The 20,962-nt window shown below is 40.0% G+C and overlaps 2 protein-coding genes across 4 annotated transcripts in view; one reads left to right on the top strand and one right to left on the bottom strand.

Annotated features, from left to right (window-relative positions):
* Positions 1-2,892, bottom strand: part of Ccdc122 (coiled-coil domain containing 122) — a 58,712-nt gene extending 55,820 nt beyond the window's left edge. The window contains 1 exon segment of one of the 2 annotated variants that reach the window (NM_001399562.1): positions 2,665-2,892. The gene's annotated coding sequence lies outside the window, so the exon portion shown is untranslated. 2 annotated transcript variants of the gene reach the window in all.
* On the top strand, positions 1,668-20,316 carry Lacc1 (laccase domain containing 1). 2 transcript variants are annotated; one of them, XM_087585932.1, is made up of 7 exons: positions 1,668-1,842; positions 4,077-4,686; positions 5,264-5,442; positions 6,125-6,290; positions 8,609-8,834; positions 9,889-10,049; positions 14,609-20,316. In XM_087585932.1, the coding sequence occupies exons 2-6, from the start codon at positions 4,125-4,127 to the stop codon at positions 10,046-10,048; spliced, it is 1,293 nt and encodes a 430-aa protein (XP_087442058.1). In that variant the 5' UTR covers positions 1,668-1,842; positions 4,077-4,124; the 3' UTR covers position 10,049; positions 14,609-20,316.
* Positions 20,317-20,962: the final 646 nt, after the last annotated feature.

Here is a 20,962-nt window from a genome sequence, read left to right as displayed (position 1 = left end):
ACTGTGTTGTGTGTTCTTTCATGTGCAGATTTAAGTGTAAGGGAGTGTGGGGTGGCTAGTCTGGGCTGCCACGGAATTGGAATGTGTGCTTCTGGCAAGATAGCCAGCAGATATCTTGGGGCACTATAGTGCCAGACCTAGTGGGGTAAAAGAGAGCATTTTAATTTTTATAATTTTACAACAACAACGTTTCATGGCCTATTCTGTAAAAACACAAAACCTTTCATTCAAATGGCTTAAAGATAACAGTCTGGGCCGGTGAGATTGGCTCAGTAGATAGATGCCTGAAGCTAACCCTGATGGCCTGAATTCAATCCCTGAGAATCACACAGTGGAGAAGAGAACTGACTCAAGAAAGTTGTCATCTGACCTCCACATGCCTGCACCCACACACACACAAATACTCACAAAATAAAGATAATACAGATTTTAAAAAATTGATCCCAGCTTTCAAAATTTCCACCATCTCATAAGATTTACAATATAGTATGCCAATATATAGGAACTGAAAGTTTTCTTTAATAATTAAGTCTGCCAAATACTGCCTCTAAACCATACCATCAAATAATTAAAGAACAGAGGTAGAGCATATGCTCTTAGCCCATCTACACTTGGCTTCTAACCAGCTCACTCTTTCTACTCCCTTGGTAAATCCTAAGTGGTTAATTCCCACAACACACCTAATGAGCGTGGTTAGGAAACTACTTTCAGGTGTGCTGTCTTGGTTTGGTTCTACCAGTTGAACTACAAACCATATCATAAATTATATGTTTATTATCAAACCTGCTCATGCTCAAGCTATACTTGTACTATGCTCTTGTAACTTAATTAAATATTATGCAAACCTATTATATGGTATAGAAATAAAGTTTCTGCTTCTCTGCTTCTCTGCTTCTCTGTAGTTTGTTTAACGATTTCTAAAGACATATTAAAGGACTTGCGGTAACTGTAAAAGATTCTAAAGAGTAGGCTTGCATTCCAATGGCTTCAAAGGTGCCTTTAAACTATTTTCCTCTTGAAGAAACAGAATATTGGGTAATCTTTTATGCTTAGAGATAAGTGAATGCTTTATGCAAAAGATCAGATGCAGGAAAATAAGTTGATCGTGTACAAAAGGCTTTCTCAGTTGACTGACACACAAGCATCAGCTAGATTAAAATAAGTTCACAGAGCTATGCTACACCTGTTGACAATTTCTGGCTTGGCTTTGTTTTCTTTTTAAAAGCTTTACATAGACAAAACCTCCATAACTTCTAAGAACGTTCATTCTCAGAAAGTGTAGGATTCAGTGTTTAACCAGACTTCTCAGTGTACTGATGGGCTATGAGTTCAGACTGTGTCTATGGGACGGCTTCTTGTACATGAAAATACCAAGGAAGCTATTCTGCACAGTGAGGCGACCAGGCCTCCAGGAAGGTTATGTTTAAGCTTGAAGAGTATTGAACAACTGGGAGCAGTTAAGCTCACAAATGACGTGTGTTCAGAGAACAACCAACAGCAAGTGTAAAGAACGTAGGAATGGCCTACGAAAGAACAGCCTTTACTTGCAGGGCTTGAGAATAAGGCGGTTTGTTTCTTTTCCAAAATGAATTATGCATCTGAATCATCTGCGAGATGAAAATAAAAAAAGCAGAACAAAACAAGCCCAGGCCTGACTCCTGAAGACTGAGTCAATCCACAGCGGGGGTGTGGGGTACCTGCTTTACTATTAAGTTCTACTTGTTCCCATGTGCAACCAGGATTGAGAAGCTCTGGAGGGGCATGAGAAAGGGGCAAGAGTGTTAAGAAATGTGGCCCAGACAGACCGGACAGTGAAGGAAACGGTATGGGGTAAAGGAAATGGTATGTAAATACATTATGACAACTTCCCTAACGACTTAGCTATTTTGAAAGTTTTGTTTGTTACTGCCAGTACTATTGCATGAAGGAATCTGAGCTCTCACCTCTGTGCGTGAAAACAAGAAAAAACGTTGTAAACCTGCCTTGTAAGTTTAAGAAAAATTCCATTTTCCCTAAGAGAAAGCAAGTTTATGCCAAGGCTTGTATGTCTGATCAGGTGTGCCCTCTGAAAGTGATCATAGATACTGGATTAGGTTCTATGAAGGCTGGTTACCTCAAGTTGAGGTTGGTGCATACTTACAAGACTCTTCTAAACTCCCAGATTCCCTAGAGTCTTCTCATTCAGGAAAAACTTCAGCACTTGGAAGAAGACCAAGGAAAACAAAGGGCCCTCTCCTTTCTCCATAGCCAGTCTACAGAAAGCATGCTTTCTCTTCTCTTACAGTTTGAAGAATGGGTATTTTTCCATTTACAAAAGTCCCTGTTTTTTTTTTATTGTAATTTTTAAATAAGTAACATTAAGTCCTTGGGAGATAAAGGATCCTTAATTTTTATCTTATTGCTATCGTGAGAATGAATGCATTCTGTCCTGTGAGCGGGCATATATTTTTTGAGGAGCTTATGAGAAATATTATGTTGCCAACACAAGTGAACGGACAGTCAAGGATGTTGGTCCCAAACGAAAGCACAGGATCAGCAGAAGGGGAAGAGGTGGGGATGAGAGCTAAGTAAGTAGAAACTTAAAAACTAAACAAAAAGTAAAACAAAAGTTAAAAAAAAAAAAAAGAAGCCACTCCCCCACAGAAGTCCCCAGGGCCCCCTTACTTGAGCCCAGATTGCAGGCGCTAAGTGACAAGCTGACTTTGCTGCTAGGTCAGCAGATCCTTCTAGAGTCGCCAAGGCCCCGCAGGGAGGAGGGACGCTTCTTCCCTTCCGGGCGCCTCACGAGACCCGCTCGCCCGCGGCCCTCCGAGCCTCAGTGCCCTTAGCGCCTCAGCGCCCCGGCCCTAGGCGGTCTCCACCGGCCTCTCCGGTGACCGCGGGCTCTGACCCGGAACTGCTGAGCGGCGCGGGAATACCCCCGCAAAGGGCCTGGCCTTGGGTCTCCGGGGCGCCGCCCCGCGGCCGTGGCGGGAACACCCGAACCCCGGTGCCCGGAGGCCCGGGACGCTGTGAGGCGGGCGAGCGGGCGGACCGCTTCGGGCGACTCTGGGGTTCGTTCCCCGAGGCTGCAGCTCACACCCCAGCTCGCGGCCGCCGAGGAGAGCGCGGGAAGCGGCCCCGCGGTGAGTCGGAGGGCAGGACCGCGCCGTGACGGACGGACCTACACTGTGCGGTCCGGGCTCCTCCTAGGTCGCGTGCACAGCTGGCGGAAAGAATGACTGAGGGCGCCCGTGCCCTGCCGGGCGGAGGTTGGGGTTGGCCTAGGCGGCCAGTGGTAGGGGTCAGAATTGGGGGGTACAGGGTCGGCAAAGGGGAGTTCCAGCCGGGGTGGGAGGACAGAGAATCTGCAAGTGGTCAGAAATCGCCCCTGATACAAATTGCAGTGGCTTTGGGATGATCCCCAGTGTGGAGGGCTGTGTAAATCTGGGGAGGAATGCCTAACTTATTGGTCAGTTTTATCTTAAAAAATGAGTTGTTTTTTTTTTTGGGGGGGGGGGGCGCATACCTTTAATCCCGCCACTTGGGAGGCCAAGGCAGGTGCATCTCTGTGAGTTCAAAGCCATCCTGGTCTACAGTGCTAGTTCCAGGACTGCCCGGGCTATTATACAGAGAAACCCTGCCTAGAACCACTGCCCCAACCGCAACCCCCAAATAAGATTTGCTTATACCGCTCAACTTAGTATCCTAAAGGTGAGACCTCAGTATTTCATATGAGATGTGATCTAATCTTATAGACAGGATGGGAATAATGATATAGCAGATAGATTGACATCCTATAATTAAAAAGACTTGATCTCAGATAGCAAATCATTTTATACTTAAAATCTACTATAAAAAAACACGGCAGAATCTCTACCCACCCAGCTTTTCACAAAGTAAAAGATGGCTCTGCCTTAATTATCACGATAAATGGCTTCTCTGGCCTGCACGATACATTCATTTCGGTTACTTTTTGTATTGGTGCAATTTATTTCCTTTTTTTTTTTTTTTTTTTTTGTCCACCTTGAATTTCAGTTGTATCTATAAGGAGATTGGTATAATTTATTGTTCCTTGTGATCATTTTTCTTTACAGCTGATTTGGCATAAAAGTCTTTGGGGGAAAAAGGTGCCTGACTGAAGAATGGCAGAAGCAGTCTTGATAGATCTCTCTGGTTTACAATTGAACTCTCAGGAAAACTGTCATCAGATGGTACTGAAGACGCTGGATGGTATTCACGACCACCATGCCCCCAAGGCCAAGTTCCTTTGTATAATATGTTGCAGCGATGCCACCAATGGAAAGGGTGGGGAATATGGCCTCTGTGAACTGGAAGCAGGAAATGGCTTTTCAAGTCTCGCGGGAAAATTCGAGACTGTTAGCCATCCCAGCCTGGCTGCCTCTTTGTATTCAATTAAACAAAAAATAGATGAGGAGGATCTGAGCCGCGTTAAGGTGATTGTGCCCGAGCATAGGAGACTGTTGATGGAGGCTTATGTTGACCAACTCTTCACTGCGGTGTATGAGTTTGAGTTTGAAGATTTACAGGTAGCTCAGAGGGAAAGCCTTTTGAAACCGTCCACTGGCGTAAATGTGACCACAGCTCATAAACTGGAAGACGTCCAGAGTGAAATAGAATCGTACTTGAGAAGCCTGCCAGCGTTGAAAGGGGACCTAACTATTGTCACATCTCCTTTGATCCCAGGTACCCTCCACGCTGCCCTTTGCATTACAGTGAAAATCCAGACTTCCTTAAGAAGCGCCTCGCTTCCCCTTTTCTTCTCTCTGTTGCCTCTTGTGAACTGCTCATCTTTTGCAACGTGGGGGTTTTGTGGGCCACAGGCAGCAAGGGATGACTTCATCAGAGCCCTCCCTAAAAAACAAATTCACGCTCTGCAAATTCAGCTTTAAGGCAAATCTCCAATGCTCCTAAAAAATTTTTTTTCTGACCTGGAAAATCTTTTATGTAGAAATGCTGTAACCCCAACCCTTTTGTGCATGCTAACAGAAGAGTAAAATTTCGAATAATCCTCCTTGGATAAGTGGTATCAATTGGGAGCTATGCGCTGCTTATACCCTGGGAAGAGCAGCAGTCCTGTGGGGAGGTGAAACATAGCAGTGTGTGACATCACATGCAGGTAGGAAGGGTAGCCAGAGTTAGGAACCACATCCACAGTTACAGGTTGGAATAGCAGGGAGGGCCCGACGGAGAAGCTGCCTTTTGTACTCTGTTTAGTCTTTTGCAGAGCATCTTTTGACTCTTTCCCGCTTATCCTCAACAGACATCTTCCTGCACGGATTTACAACTCGGACAGGTGGCATTTCATACATACCCACTCTCAGCTCACTCAATCTTTTCAGTAGTTCCAAACGGAGAGATCCCAAAGTAGTTGTTCAAGAAAACCTCCGCAGGCTGGCAAATGCTGCAGGGTTTAATGCAGAGAAATTTTACCGAATAAAGGTAAATGTTTGTCATCGATTTTGGCCCTCTAAAATATTGGCACTTTTCGCTCTCAGTTTATTTATATAACCCTTAAGCTATTTAACGTTTGCTTCTGGCGCTTCGTCTAACATTTTACGATAATGCTGAAATTATTTTTCTCTGTTTTGTATGTGTCTGCTCACATATGTCTGTATATATGTATCTTATCTAGGCCTCAGTTCTAGAAGTCTAGGTAACTTTTAAGAGAGGAGAAAACCATTACGACCCTTTGAATATAGAAGGAAGGTACTTGGATGATCAGGAAAAAATGGGGGCCCTAACTTTTTAAGTGAAAAGCAGGGAGAACTAGGGTCTAAGTGAGAAGGAAATCTGTTGCATAAGACTTCTAGGTAGAATTGAATCTAATAAAAGAAAAAAAAATCACTCATTTGGTACGTTTACGTTTCTGCAAAGAAAGTGAAACTTGCCTTTTGGGACAAGTACTCAGTGAAGATTTACTGATCTCTGGTGGGGGATGGTCAAGACTTCTGAGTTTAATTCCCTAGGACCCACATCTGCAGAGAGTTATATCTGGCACTTTATCACTTATGGAAGCGGATGATCATAGCCTGATTACCTAATTTTGTGACCAGTACTTGTAGAAAAGCTCGCATGTAAGATGTTTCATTTTCAAGACATTTTGTCCTGCGTTTTGTGTCAGACTGATCACGCCAGTGAAGTATGGGTAATGGGGAAGAAGGAGCCTGAATCTTACGATGGAATAATTACAAATCAGAGAGGAATCACAATCACAGCTCTTGGCGCAGACTGTATACCTATAGTCTTTGCAGATCCTGTGAAAAAAGCATGTGGGGCTGCTCACTCGGGTAGGTGTATTTAATCAACTAAGATTTTGTGAATTTGCAATACAGGGTGATTTATAATTGTCTTTCTTATGGGCATAGATGTAAGTGTGTTGCTTTGTGGTAGGAAGAGGCCTGCATAATCTTACTACATATATAAGAAGTATACAGCTCAGACGAATCAGACTAGAATTCCCTAAGTAGGTGATACCTTGTGATATTCAGGAATCTGTTTTAAGATTGTCAGTATTTCTAAGCAAGGATATACTATTAACATTTAGGGCAAGATAATCCCGCAGTGCAAATTAAATTATCTTTAGTCCTTGAAGTTTTTAGTGTACTTAATAACCATAGTCGTTGTAATAACCAAGGAGCCACTCTTCATGCTTTTCAACATGCTCTAGAGTGTGACTGCCTCTGGCTAAGAGTCCTTCAAGTCTGGGCACCAGGGAATAGGGAGTGTTTGGCGTGTTATAGAAAGGAGTTCCCAGAGGTAAAGCAGCATGAGTAAAGGCAGAAAGATAAAAACCAAACAAAGAACAAACAACGACAGCAGAAGACATGCTCGTCTGCATCTGTGAGAAGTAGAATAGAACAGAGAGCCCACATGTTAGAAACGACTTCACCTGTGGTTGAAAGCTTTTCAACAAAGATGTCAAACCAGTTATTCAGTGAGGACAGAATGGTACCTTCAAGCAGTGGAGCAGAAGGGGAGAGACACCCACATACAAAAGAAGGGTCTGCCCCTTACCAAAACACTCTTAAAAGATTAGGTCAGAATGGATCGATGACTTAAGTTATAAGAGGCAAAATTATGAAACCAACATTGTAGGTATCCGTGTCTTTGGATTAGGTAATACAGTTTTTGGCTCTCTAAAGCAGGAAAAAAGAAGACAAAACAAAACAAATTTAAAGACCAGTAGATTGAACTTCATTAAAATTTAAAATGCTTATGCATCAAAGAATAATCAATGGAGTCCAGAGACAGAAATGTTTTGCAAACCATTATATCTAATAAGAGGTAAATATCTAAAACAGCACCTGAAATTACAGTAAAACAAAAGCTGGATTTTAAAAATGGGTAAAGGAATTGAAATGCAATTCCACTGGCAGAGTGCTCTCTTGACACGCATGGCACCTTCTGGTCAACGTCTTGTATCATATGGACCAGGCATGGTGGCACATCCCTATAATCCCAGCACCCAGGAGGTTGACACAGGAAGATCAGATATTAAGGAATAGATTTTTTCCCTGAAATGATTTTCAAATGGCTAAGAAGCATAAGAAAAGCTAATCAATATCATTCATAATTAAAGAAATATAAATCAAAACCACCATCTCATCATTCATCCATTAGGGAGGTCTCTATCTAAGACAGAACACCTCTCACCTGTGTGAACAAAGTGGAGAGTCACTATAGAAAGGCATTCTGGGTGCGGTGGTGCTTCAGTCTCAGGTCTTGGGGAACTGAGGCAAGCAGATCTCTTGAGTTTGAGGCTAGCCTGATCTACAGAGTGGATTCTGGCTACATAGTGAGACCCTGCTTCAACAATAACAAAAACTGAGGTTCCTTAGTAAGTTCAAAATAGAATTGCCATATGACCTAGCCATTCTGATTCTGGGTCTGTGTCTACTGGTACAGCATCCCGATTCATAAGGTCTACAGAGTAGAAACAACTTGGATATGTATGATGACAAGTGAGTAAGTAGCAAAATGTGATGTGATAGATGTGATACAATGTTTATCTTAAAAGGACAATACCTTCTGACACATGCTACAACACAAATGGACCTTCTAGTTCTCATACTTGGTGCAATAAGCCATTACAGAAAGACAAATTCACTATGATACCCCTCACATAAAGTACGTAGAACAATCAATTCATAAACAGCACAACACATCTTATAGGAAGGGAGAGGTGATTTCGTTTGTGAATATAGGTTCAAATTTGCAAGATTAAAGAACTCTACAAATTGAACACTGCAGATATTAATACTGAGTTGTGCACTTTAAGTGGTTTAAATGTTACATTTCATGTGTTCATTACCCTAGTCAATAGGAAAGAGAGGGGAAAGACCAAAAGGACATTATTCCTATGGAGACTAAACATCAATACCGCTCTTCAAAAGAAACTCGCATTAACTGTCCGTTCTGTAAAGCGCTCTGTATACTTCATCTGGTGTTAAAGCCACTACTGTAATGGAGTCATTATTTTTGTGGCTCATCGATTATACCTGGACTTTGAATATATAAACCACAGCTGTTAGTTTTTCACTGAGACATAAGAGCAGTTGAAATTCTCCTTTTTTAACTTCTCTTGTCTTTTCTTCCCATTTGCCAGGCTGGAAGGGCACTTTGTTGGGCGTCGCTATGGCTACTGTGAATGCTATGATAGCAGAATATGGCTGTAATCTGGAGGACATCATTGTTGTTCTGGGCCCTTCAGTGGGATCTTGCTGCTTTACTCTTCCCAGAGAATCAGCAACCTCATTTCACAATGTTCATCCTTCGTGTGTGAGACAGTTTGACTCACCAAATCCCTACGTTGACATCCGAAAAGCCACCAGGTGTGTTTGATTTGAAAATGATGCTGAAAGTTTGATTATTGCTTATTGTTTCTGAGGTGGAAATTACTGTAGAGAACAGTAATTCAGGTAGCAAATATTTGAGGCGCTGACATTCACATATGGAAAAACCCATTTTAAATAAGGCATCTATTCTCACGTTAGTATCACAGATAATTTCATAACCGTTATAGTTTATTGATTTTGAAGTAAACTCCAAGTTGATCTCTACAGAAAACTCCTTGAACTTTGTATAGAATAGCTGATATATACTCTACTTTACAGCGATTGCATAGGTCAACTCTTCTAAGTAATAGAAACTATATGAAAGTATTCTTATTGTCTAATTAACTAGAAAACATTTCTTATAAAATAGTAAGAAGTATAAATATGCAACTACTTGTGTTTGTGGTCCTGTCCTTTATGGATTCACGAATTTGCTTTTTAGTCTCTGTTGAAAATTATCATTTCTATAAAAGCAAACAAGTGAATTGAATTGAATTGTTTCTATTCTAGTCAGCAAAACCATAACCAGACCCTGCCTGATGAGTAGAAAGGATTCAATAAATTGAGATTGAGTTTTATATGTGACTTATGAAAATAAGTATCAGTAATTTTTATTCATATTTATATCAGAATATCTATGAGGAAACTTTTCTGTGAAAACTAATTAATAGGAGAAAAAAAAGATGGGAAGATTAGATGATTAAAAAGTATACTGTGTCTGAACCAAAAGAGTTGTCTACACAAATGCTCTGCCACTTGATACGTTTCTTCCAAACAAGCATTTGGTGTTCCTTACTCTCTCCCAGAGCTGCCACATGCCTGCATGGCAGTGTAGAACACCACCAGCTCAGAACTGAGCTTTGGTGATACGTGCTGATGAAAGCTGCCATTTCCTGACTAGCCCTCATGTGGAGTGAGAGCCAGCTATTCCCAGTTCTGAGGTCTTTCCTGCACTGTTTCCACACGAGTACAAAAACCGTTTTTTTTTTTTTTCGCTTTCACTAGCAGTAAAATAAATTCTTACAATCTTTTGAAAAATCTTCTTTCCAAGGATTCTTCTAGAACGAGGAGGAATTCTTCCACAGAATATTCAAGACCAGGAGGAAGATCTTGACCTCTGCACATCTTGCCATCCTGAGAAGTTTTTCTCCCATGTCCGTGATGGCCTTAACTTCGGTACACAGATAGGCTTCATATCCCTTAGAGAATGAGGTACAGAGCCTCCACTGTAATGTCTCCCTCTTCAGTCTCCTTCCATAGCTCCTCCCACTCACCTCCCTCTCTCCTCCTTTCAGCCTTTCTCTGCCTTCACTGAAAAAGTAATTTAGTGACATTCCTTCCTCCCTGTAAGAATACCAAGTCTTCATTTTATTTATTTATTTATTGAGTGAGTGAGTGAGTGAGTGAGTGAGTGAGTGAATAATTGTTGGGGTTTTTGAAACAGGGTTTCTCTGTGTAGTTGTGGCTGTTCTGGAACTCTGTAGACCAGCTGGCCTCAAACTCAGAGATTCACCTGCCTCTGCCTCCCAAGTGCTGGGGTTAAAGGCGTGCACCACAATACCCAGCTCAAAAGTTTAATTTTAAGTGGAAAAATAGCATAGAAAAGTTCATTTTTGGCAACATACTCCATAGTGAGTAATGTTCATTCCTTTTCCTAGTTCATGAAGAATAATTTAGGCAGGTTTATGTTAAAGGTATAAGGTAATTTACTTTTTAAAAAAATTTCTATAAATAAGTCTTTGTCTCTGCTGGAACTGGATCTGTGCATGTTCTATTTTAATATCTTCATACTGTTCATTATTTTTGTTTTATGGGACAAAATGGACTAATATTGTAGAAATGGTGATCCTAACAAAAGCAACCTACAGATTAGATGAAATCCCCATCAAAATTCCAACACAATTCTTCACAGATCTTTAAAGGACAATGTTCAGCTTCATGTGGAAACACACACACACACACACACACACACACACACACACACACAAAACAGGAATGCCTGGCCAATCCCAAATAATAAAAGAACACTGGAAGAGTCACCATTCTGGATTTCAAGCTGTACTACAAAGTTATAGAAAAAAGAAAAAAAACATATGGTCTTGGTATAAAAACAGACATCTTGATCAATAGAATCAAATTGAAGACCCAGGCATAAATCTACACTCTTATGGATGTCTGATTTTTGAAAAGAGGCCAGAAATACACAGTGGGAAAAAAAGACAGCATCTTCAACAGATGGCACTGGTCAAACTGGATGGCTGCTTGTAGAAGAATCCAAGTATATCCATACTCATCACCCCACACAAAACTGCAAGTGGATCAAATACTTCAACATAAAGTCAGGTACACTGAACCCAGTAAAAGAGAAAGGAGGATATGGCTTTGAACTCAGGAAAAGACTTTCTGAACAGAATGCCATTGGTACAGGCACCAAGATCAACCATTTATAATGGGACCTCATGAAATTGAGAACCTTCTGCATGACAGAGGACTCTGTCATTTAGACAAAGTGGCAGCCTACAGAATGAGAAAAGATTTCCCAGCTCCACATCTGATAGAGGGCTAATATCCAAAATATATAAAGAATTCAAAATATGGTTAAAAAACAAATAACCTAACTAAAATGGGGTACAGATAGAAACAGAATTCCCAATAGAGGAAGTTCAAATGGCTGATAAACACTACAAAGAAATATTCAGCATCCTTAACTATCAGGAAAATATAAATCAAAAGTACTTTAAGATTCTATCTTATACTTGTCAGAATGGCTAAGATCAATAATACAAGTGATAGGTCATGTGAGTGGGAACATGAAGCAAGGGAAATTACTCCTCCATTGGTGGTGGGAATGCAAACTTGTGCAAGTGCTATGGTAATCAATATAGTGGTCCCTCAAAAATATGGGAATCAATCTACCTCGAGATCCAACTATACCAGTCTTAAGCATATATCCAAAGGATGCTTCCTTCTATCACAGGGATTCTTCATCAGCCATAGTCATTGCTGTTCCATTCATAATAGCCAGAAATTTGAAACAACCTAGATGTCTCTCATCAGAAGAGTATATAAAGGAAATACAGTACATTTACATAATGGAGCATTACTCAGCTATTAAATGATGATAGAAAAATCATCCTGAGTGGTGTATCTCAAACTCAGAAAGACAAATATGATATGTATTCACTTATATGCTTGAATTAGCTGTGAAGACAAAAATAGACAAGCTAGAAACTGTAGAGCCACAGAGGGTAGGCATAGAGTAGGAGACTGGAGAGAACAGATCTCACCAGGAAAGAGAAACAGAATATTTAGCTGTGGCTGGAGTGGGGGTGTCCAGTGTGAGGATAAAGTGGGAAGAGGGAGAGGAGAGGAGGTTGTGGCAGGGAACGCAGGAAGATGCAGCTAAAATAGGGAAGACATTTGAGAGGTAGTATGGAAACCTAATGCAGTAAAAGTTTAATAAAATATGAACATATGTGAATACAGTCTAAATGAAATTGCCAAATAAGGGGAGAGGCAGAGTCCCAGTGGCCATCTTGTCACCAAATGAAGCTCCCAGTACTGGGATTGGGTTACGTCTAACTGAGTCGTTGGCTAAAGGAGCCCCACAAGAATCCCCAAACGACCCAAGCTACTGCCAAGACTTTAGGTTTCTCTCCACAAACTGACAGCAAAGCCCTATTGTTGAAGACAACCCCCAAACAACTCATTAAGAATAGAGATGTCAGATAGTACCTATAGAGAGAGCCTTCACCCCTATGTTTCAGTGGTTTTTATTACAAGAACATACTCTGCATGCTTGCAAAAGAAACATAAATATAAAGGCAGCCACAGAACCTTCCTCTGTAATCATATATTGTCTGAAAAAATACCTGGAAGCAATGGTGAGACAGCTTTTGTGTGTAACCAACCAGTAATTGACTTGACCTAAGGCCCACTCCACAAGATGGAACCAATACCTGACACTGCTTGGGTGACTAAGAACCAGAGACCAGACAGCCCAGGGACCTAGGGTAAAAACCAGATAATACTGGTCTAAAAAAAGAAAAAAGCAGAATGATGAAATGACAACTCCTAATGATATTTGGCTGTACTCATAGATTAGTAACTTGTTCAGCCATCATCAGAGAAGCTTCCTCCTGCGGCAGATGGGAGCAAATACAGAGACCTAGAGCCAGACATACAGAGTGAGAGACCTTCAACTCTCAGCCCTAAGTGGGATGTCTCCATCAAAACCCTCCCCTCAGGGCTTGGAGAACCCCAGGGAAGAGGAGATGGAAATTGTGTAAGAGCCACAGGGGATGGAGGGCAACAAGAAAATAAGGCCCTCTAAATCCACACGAGCAAAGCTCATATGAACTCAGAGACTGAAACAGCATGCACAGGACCCATATAAATCTGAACCAGGACTTCTGCACATATGTATTGTGGCTTCCAGTTTAGTGTTTTTATGGAATTTCTGAGAACATGAATGAGTGGGACTCTGACTCTTGTGTCCTCTCTTGGGCGCCTTTTCTTCTGATGGTCTGTTTCCTCTGACTTTAGTAGTTTTTGTTTTATCTTTTTTGTTCTGTTATATTTTTAAATGAATGAATGAAAGAGTGAGTGAGTGAATGAATGAATAAAAACCTAGCCACTAGGATAAAGATTAACAACCTGAACTATTTCTTAGACCTGTTGGGCGAGGGGAAATCAGTTATCTCCAATGGAGTGTGACACTGACACTGGTAGTACATCAACTATCCCAGAGCAGGCCTTGTGTACTTTTATTTGGTTACAATATGTTGCGTTTTGTTTGTCTCTTTTTCTTTTTTGGATGTGGTTTTGTTTTCTTGTATTTAGGAGGGGTTGTTATATTTCTCTTTTATGGGAAAGAACTTAAATTTGGAAGGTTAGGAAGGGGAAGAGTAACTTGAGAGAGGGGAATAATATGATCAAATTATATTTATAATTGTTTTAAATAATAAAAAATATAATAAAAACTTTTACATAAAAATTCTGAATTATAGAATAAGAAATTAAAAATGTATAAACTAACTTTTTAATATATTTACTATATTGAATAGCTTTTGCCATTTTCCTTTAAAGGGGCAGATAGTAAATTATTTTTTAAATTACATTTTGTAGTGTGGTGTGTGTGTGTGTGTGTGTGTGTGTACATGTGCACTTATACATACCTATGGTGTGTTCATAGTGAAGGCAGATGGCAACCTCAGGGGTCTGTTCTCTTCTATCACTATACGGTGTGTTCTATCACTATACGGCTTCCAGAGGATCTGACTCAGGTCACTAAGGCTGGGCTCAGGGGTCTGTTCTCTTCTATCACTATACGGCTTCCAGAGGATCTGACTCAGCTCATTAAGGCTGGGGGCAAGGGCCTTTATCCACTGACTCATCATCTCTTCCACTCAATAAATCTTTTATGTTGTGTAGAACATGTAGTTTCGGTCTCATCTAGTCAGATCTGCCACTGGAGAGCAAAGGCAGATGCTGACAACAGAAATGAAGGTGTCAGTGCTCCCACCCAATGTTGTTTACAGAAAGAAAGTCTTCTAGACTGCTCTAAAGCAGACATGACAACGGCTTATTACTGACCCCTTAGCACATACTCAGTGTTTCTATACTTTAAATCATTGGTGTATGTTTTTACTCTTTGGAATGTCCTTAGTTTTTAATATACAAAACATTTTAATGGACTTTATGACTCTTACCTTGGGATTCTAAAAACACTAGTTAGGAGCTCACATTTTATCCCTATGTGTATTTTACAGGTTCTTGTCTGGAATTTTGCATAAATGCTTCCCGTATCCTTCTACAATGGCTGCAAAAGAAAATATTTAGTTTTTTGATTTATATAAAACCATGAGGATTACAAAAGATAATTCATCTTTAGGGTATTCTCTCACTGTTACCGGATGCACAATGACCTTGGTCTAATTCTTATGACAACTGATGAAAAAACTCAGTGAGATGTCATTGCTAACGTTGTTCTCTGTATCTATAAATCAAGGCCGGATCTGTTTAGTTCAGTATTCACTAGATGCCGACTTTTGTTCAGGAATGGGACTCAGCACAGTGAATTGAAATGAAGACACCTTTCTCATTTGAATCAAATGCAGTAGGGGAGATAAACGTTTCCTTTTAAATGTATATTTTTAACTGCCTTATAAAATACCAGGTTTCCTTATGCTGTTCTCAAGCACCATGTTTTTCTGGCCCTCCGCTCTCCCTTTCCCTGGCCCCTTGTGTACCCTTTCACTGCAGAAGCCCCTCTTTCCTGTCTCATGTGTTTTGTTCTCCCTTGCACAATCCCCTTTTATGTTCCCTTTCTAGTTTCAACACCTATCCACACTTATACCCACAGATTTACATAGCCATATACATGTATGTTTACATAAACATTAAAGGTTAGAATTTATATATAAGAAAGAACATGTGGTGTTTCTTATTCTGAGTCTGGATTATTTTGCTCATAATAAATAATTGCAGATCCATCAATTTTTCATATAAGTTTGATAATTTCATTATGGCTAAATAAAATACTGTGTGTATGTACTGTATTTCTGTTATCCATTCATTTGCCAATGAACAAGAAGGCTAGTTCCAAATCCTTGCTATTGTGACTAGAACGTCAATAAATGTGCATGTTTTGTGTCTTTGTGGCAGGAGAGAGTATTTGGGTATATGCCCAGAAACAAGCTAGGTGGGTCCCAAACCTGTTTTGGTTTTTTGTTTCCTTTATGTATATTCTCTTGAGAATTTAATGCATGTTTACAATGAAGTGTGATACTAACCATCCTTCACTCCCCATCCAGCTCTTGCCCAGGTTTTCCCAATACACCACTCTCCCACCTTCATGTCCTCACTGTTCAGTCTCTGTGAAACCTCCATGCTGATTTCTATGGTGGCTGTTCCGGTATACACTCCCACCAACAGTGAACATGTGTTCAACTTTCCCCACATCCCATCAGCACTCAACATTTTTCTTTCTATTTACTTATTTTTTATGTGTATGCATGACTGTGCACCACATTTGTGCAGTGACCAGAGAGGCCAGAAGAGAATGTCAGATCCCCTGAGACTGGAGTTACCGATGGCTTTGAGCCACATATAGGTGTAGGGAATCAAACCCAGATCATCGGAAGAGGAGCTAGTGTTCTAATCCCTGGAGCCACCTCTCCAGCTCTGTCATGCTTTCCTGAGTAGCAGACATTCTCACTGGGGTTAGGTAGAATCTTAAGAGTTTTAACATCGATGTCTCTAAAGGCATGGGATGCATTTTCAGTATAGTTCCGGGCGTTCGTGAGTCTTTTGAGAATGATCTCTTTGTTTCATGAGCTCATTTATTGACAGGTGGCTTTACTGCTTAGTTTTGAATTTTTTTCTAATATGCTATAGATAAATGCTAAGCCCCTGTTTAAAGAATAGCTGGTAAAAATTCTGTACTGCTCTGTAACCTATTTTCCTGCTGATAGTTCCCTTTGCTATGCAAGAGGGGTTTTTTTGTTTTGTGTAATACATTTGCAAATTCTTGTGCAATTAGAGTCCTATTTTAAGACTTCCAGTATATGATGGCTTCTTGGAATATTTTTCTCTAGCAGTATCAGAATTTCAGGTTAGGGTCTTTGATCCATGGACAGAGTTTGGTAGTGTTCCTGCTCTTTTTGTCTGTGGAAAGGTTCGCCATGTTGTTGGTGCTAAATCTTCCTTAAACGACGTGTAGAATTTAGCAGTGAATCCACATGGTCCCAGGTTTTCCTTTAGGGGAAACTTAATTAGCACTTTGATCTCTTGCTCATTATAGGTTTGTTTAAATAGTTCCTATCTTCTGAATTTAATTTGGTAAGTCATAAATGTTCTTTAGAAGCCCTTGGCTGTATCCTAGAGGGTCTGGTTGATTGTGTTTTCCTTTTGCATTTGATTCCACGAATGTTTTTAAGTTCCTCTGGGGTTTTTTTTCCAGGACTCACTATTTATTCTCCAAGCATTTGTATAGTTTATGAATTTCTCTTGATGATTTTTAGTTTTATTCCACTATAGTCTCAAGAGATAGAATGATTCCGTCTTTCCTTTGTATTTTATTTTATTTTTTGTATTTGCTAATGTTTGCTTTGTGGTCAGTTTTAGAGAATGTTCAATCCTTGTTCTGTTAAGTGTGTATTTACTGTCTGTTGGATGGATACCACTTAATTCCAGGTGATCTGTGGTATAATTTAGCTTTGAAGTTTCTCCGCCAGTTTTAGAGTGGAAGAGCCCATGTCTACCTTCATGATTGTGTCAGAGTCTGTGTGAAGTGTTTTGCCTTTCAGCATTAGTCTTATGAGAGATATTTGCAGTTGTTCTATCTCCCTGGTGAATTGTTTCTTGTGTTGTATGTAGTGGTCTCTCTATCTCTAGTTTTGGTTGACATCCACCATAATGGGTACAAGAATTGCTACCCTAGCACGTCCACAGCTTTCATTTCCTTAGTATGCTGATTTCCACCTTCTGACTGTGCTCTGTTGTTGTTGTTTATTTTTTGTTTGTTTTGTATTTGCTGGTTAAGTGTTTCTTGAATACAATAGATGTCCCTTGTTTTATTAATTCCATCAGTCTGTGTCTCGTTAGTTGAGATCATTTGTATTTAAGGTCATTCCCTATGATTTTCTGACTGACTAAATTATTAATATTTCTGTGTTCCTACTCTGTTAGTTGTAGGGGTTTTCTGGTTGTGCCTGACTACTTCCTTCCCAACTCATTTTGGTCACTCATGGGATGTGTCCTTTTCTGTGTCTCCATGAATGAGACTGTTTTCCCTACATATTTAGTATTCCTCTAAGATTTTTCCACAATAATTGCCTTAATTTAGCCATCAGTTTAAAATATTTTTGTTGACTCTCAAAACTTTGTTGACAATCATTTTCTTCTAGAGCTTGAAATGTGTAATTCCATACATTCCTGGTTTTGTGTTTCTTACAAATGATTTGATGTTAGGTTTCCCCCTTTGTACATGAGCTGGAATTATTTCCCCTCTGCCTTTAGTCTTTGTTTTATGTATATGACGTTGTGACTGTGGTATTTTATGGAGAATTTCTCAGATCACATCTATTTGGGCTTCTGTCTTTTGTGTTTAGATGTTGATTTCTTTCTCTAAGTTTAGGGAAATTCTTCTATAAGTTAATTGAGTAAATTACCTATGCCTTATGACACTATCTCAGCGCCTTCTACTTCACTGGTTTTTGGCTTTTGAATGTACCTCAGACTTTTTGAAATTATTGGTTGTTTGCTATTAGTTTTTGTTATATGTATCTGAATGTAGTACTGTCTGAGCTTAGTCCCCCCCACCTTGAAATTCATTCATTTTAATTCATCTCGTCTGTTAGTGATGCTTTCTCATGTGATTTGACTCGATTGTTTCTTTCATTCCCAGAATTTCGGTCTCATTCTTACTAGATATTTCCTCCATGTTTTAAAATTTAAAATTTTTGTTTGAGATAAAATGTTTCTACACCTAAGACTTGATTTTAAAAACCGATGAGTACTGAAGGTACAAGGATTGGTTTTACTCACAGGTCAGGAGAAAGGAGCTATTGTAGAGAAAATGTTCTATTAGATGGGCCCAAAATGTGTATAGAATTTTAAAAGTGTTTTAAAATGTATATATGGATATGTGTATATCTCAGTGTGTCTATATGCACAAGCGTATGCAGATGCCTGCAGAGGGCAGAAGAAGGCATCAGATCTCCTAGAGCTGGAGTTACTGTAACTGTATGAACCATCCAATGTGAGTGCTAAGAACCCACAAGACTAGCAACCACTCTTAACCTCAGAGTGTAGCCTAGTGGTTTTCAACCTTCCTAATTCTGCAACTCTTTAATACAGTTCCTCATGTTGTGGTATTCCCCAACCATAAAGTTATCTTGTTGCTACTTCACAACTGTAATTTTGCTACTGTTATTAATCATAACATAAATATCTGGAATTTCTGATAGTTTTAGGTGACCTCTGCCGCTTTAGTTCTACACATGGATTTTTAACAAAGTACAGCTATAGCAGGGAGAGAGACCACCATAAAGCAAGGCATGAAACTGAACAATTATAACCTACCCAAGGCAGAGAAGAGTGTAAGCAGATGCACAGCGTGGGAATAGAACAGCGATCCCAAATCACATGGCAGGAAGGGGGAGTTTGCTCTTCAGCCAGTGAGTATGCATCAAAGCAGAGCATTCTCCCATTCCACAGCATCTAACTTAAGGAGATGGATTGAAGGGTGAGTGGCCAAAGATGTTGAGTGGAAACCGAGTATTTTTAAAAAGAGCTAACAGTCTCGGTTGAGGCTGTAGGATTCCAGATGGATCTGAGGACAGATAAACCCAGCATTTCAGAGGGGAGGTTTGGGTTAGAGGGATAAAGAGTTTCACCTCATCCAGCATGAATAGCATCCGCATGGAAACAGTTGGTCAACGATTGAAAGTACCGGCCGGGACCTTACAACGAAGCCTGGCACAGACAAGTTTGGAAGCTGCCTGTGAAGCAGTGACACTTGGGTCTCTGGCATCAGATTGGATTGTCTGGGTGAAAACTGAGGTCCTGAGATGGACCCTCCCACAACATGCCTTTGAAGAACAAGAGATAGACCAGTAAAAATAACCTAATGTTAGGGATTGAAAGCCAGGATTATTTAAGTCAGTGAACAAATGTTCAGGGAAAAGTGAGAACTGAAAAGAGCAGGGAATTAACTGTGGTGAAGTTGTTCTGGGGGCAGGGATGGGCGTGACCAATTACATTCTATCTTATATATGTCCTATTTGTGCACACAGACTATACTTTTTGGTGAATGCAAAAGATTTTCTCATATATTACCTTACTGTGCCTTTATAGGTCCTATAAAATCAGTAGGGCAGGTATTGACCCTTTTGTCCAAAGGTAAAAGTGAGCCTCGTCAAGGTAAAGATTGGAATCTTATAATTTGTATCATTGAGCTAAGTGTTGGAATTGTGTAATTTGTGATGATGTGTTTTACAGCTTGTAATTTCCTTTCAGGTTTTATGCCTGCTCAAAGATCTTTCAATTCTATTTTCCACTTTCTGTTAATATTCTTTTCGTGTATTTGATGCGCGGCTAAGTAAAAAACAGTTATGTAGCCGTACGGGATGGTCAACCTAGTGCAAAGTGGCAGTCAGTACGGGGCTGCCACAGCTGGACAGCCTTGCTTAGTGTAATCCTCCGGGAATCCCGAAGCCCAGCGTGTAATTTAAATAAAATACTTAATTTCTCCACATTCAAGGAAGGCATTAAGTAGAAAAAAAGGTAGGAATGCCAAATTCACATGAAGTATTCTTTCCCCCATGAAAATATAAAGATTAGTCTCACCTTCAGAAAGACTGTATTCTAAATCCTCACCGTGTGTTATTTTGTTTGAAGCTTATAAATTTGGGCAGTCATGCTTCGCATTGTGGATGACATTACAAAAATAAATAAAATCATGTTTTATTACCTATCTTCTGGATTCATTGTATATTCAAATTTTAATTCTTTTTTTATTGTTGTATACTTAGAAACTGTCAGCAAATTGCCAGATTTTTCCTCACCGCTTCCATGTCTGTTGCTCCCCACTGGACGAGCTTAATAAAACAAGTGAGCGTATCGTACCACTGGGAGGCAGTATTCTATGTTTTACAAGCAGACCTGGTGTTTCTTAGCAGAAAGATAAACAAATGTTAATCTCTGTTATTTATTTGTGCAAAATATGTGTATTTAAAATGAATGAAAATATGTGTATTCCTTTAAGCACAAGATATTGTAGTTTAAATAGAATCGGGAACTCCCAACAGCCTCAATCTCTACACAGCTTAGTGTTTGCTTTTCTCTAAGTATATCATGTGTGTGTGTGTGTGTGTGTGTGTGTGTGTGTGTGAGTGTGTGTGTGTGTGTGTGTGTTTAGCAGAGGAAGCTCAGACATCTAAATTGTGTCACGGGACAAAAATGTAAATGCATGCCATTTCAAAAGCCTTGGTAAAAGGACAGTGACATACAAGCTATACATATTGTATCTCATAGTGAGATTTGAAATTGGTTTTCATCTGATTATCCTAGATTTATACTAGTAACGTAACCAATATCTCAACTTTTGTAGGAAGTCTCAG

This window comes from Rattus norvegicus, chromosome 15, assembly GCF_021556685.1.
Source record: "Rattus norvegicus strain SHRSP/BbbUtx chromosome 15, alternate assembly SHRSP_T2T, whole genome shotgun sequence".
Classification (NCBI taxonomy): domain Eukaryota; kingdom Metazoa; phylum Chordata; class Mammalia; order Rodentia; family Muridae; genus Rattus; species Rattus norvegicus.
Note: the sequence above shows the minus strand (reverse complement) of the source record. Positions and strands in the feature narration are given on the sequence as shown.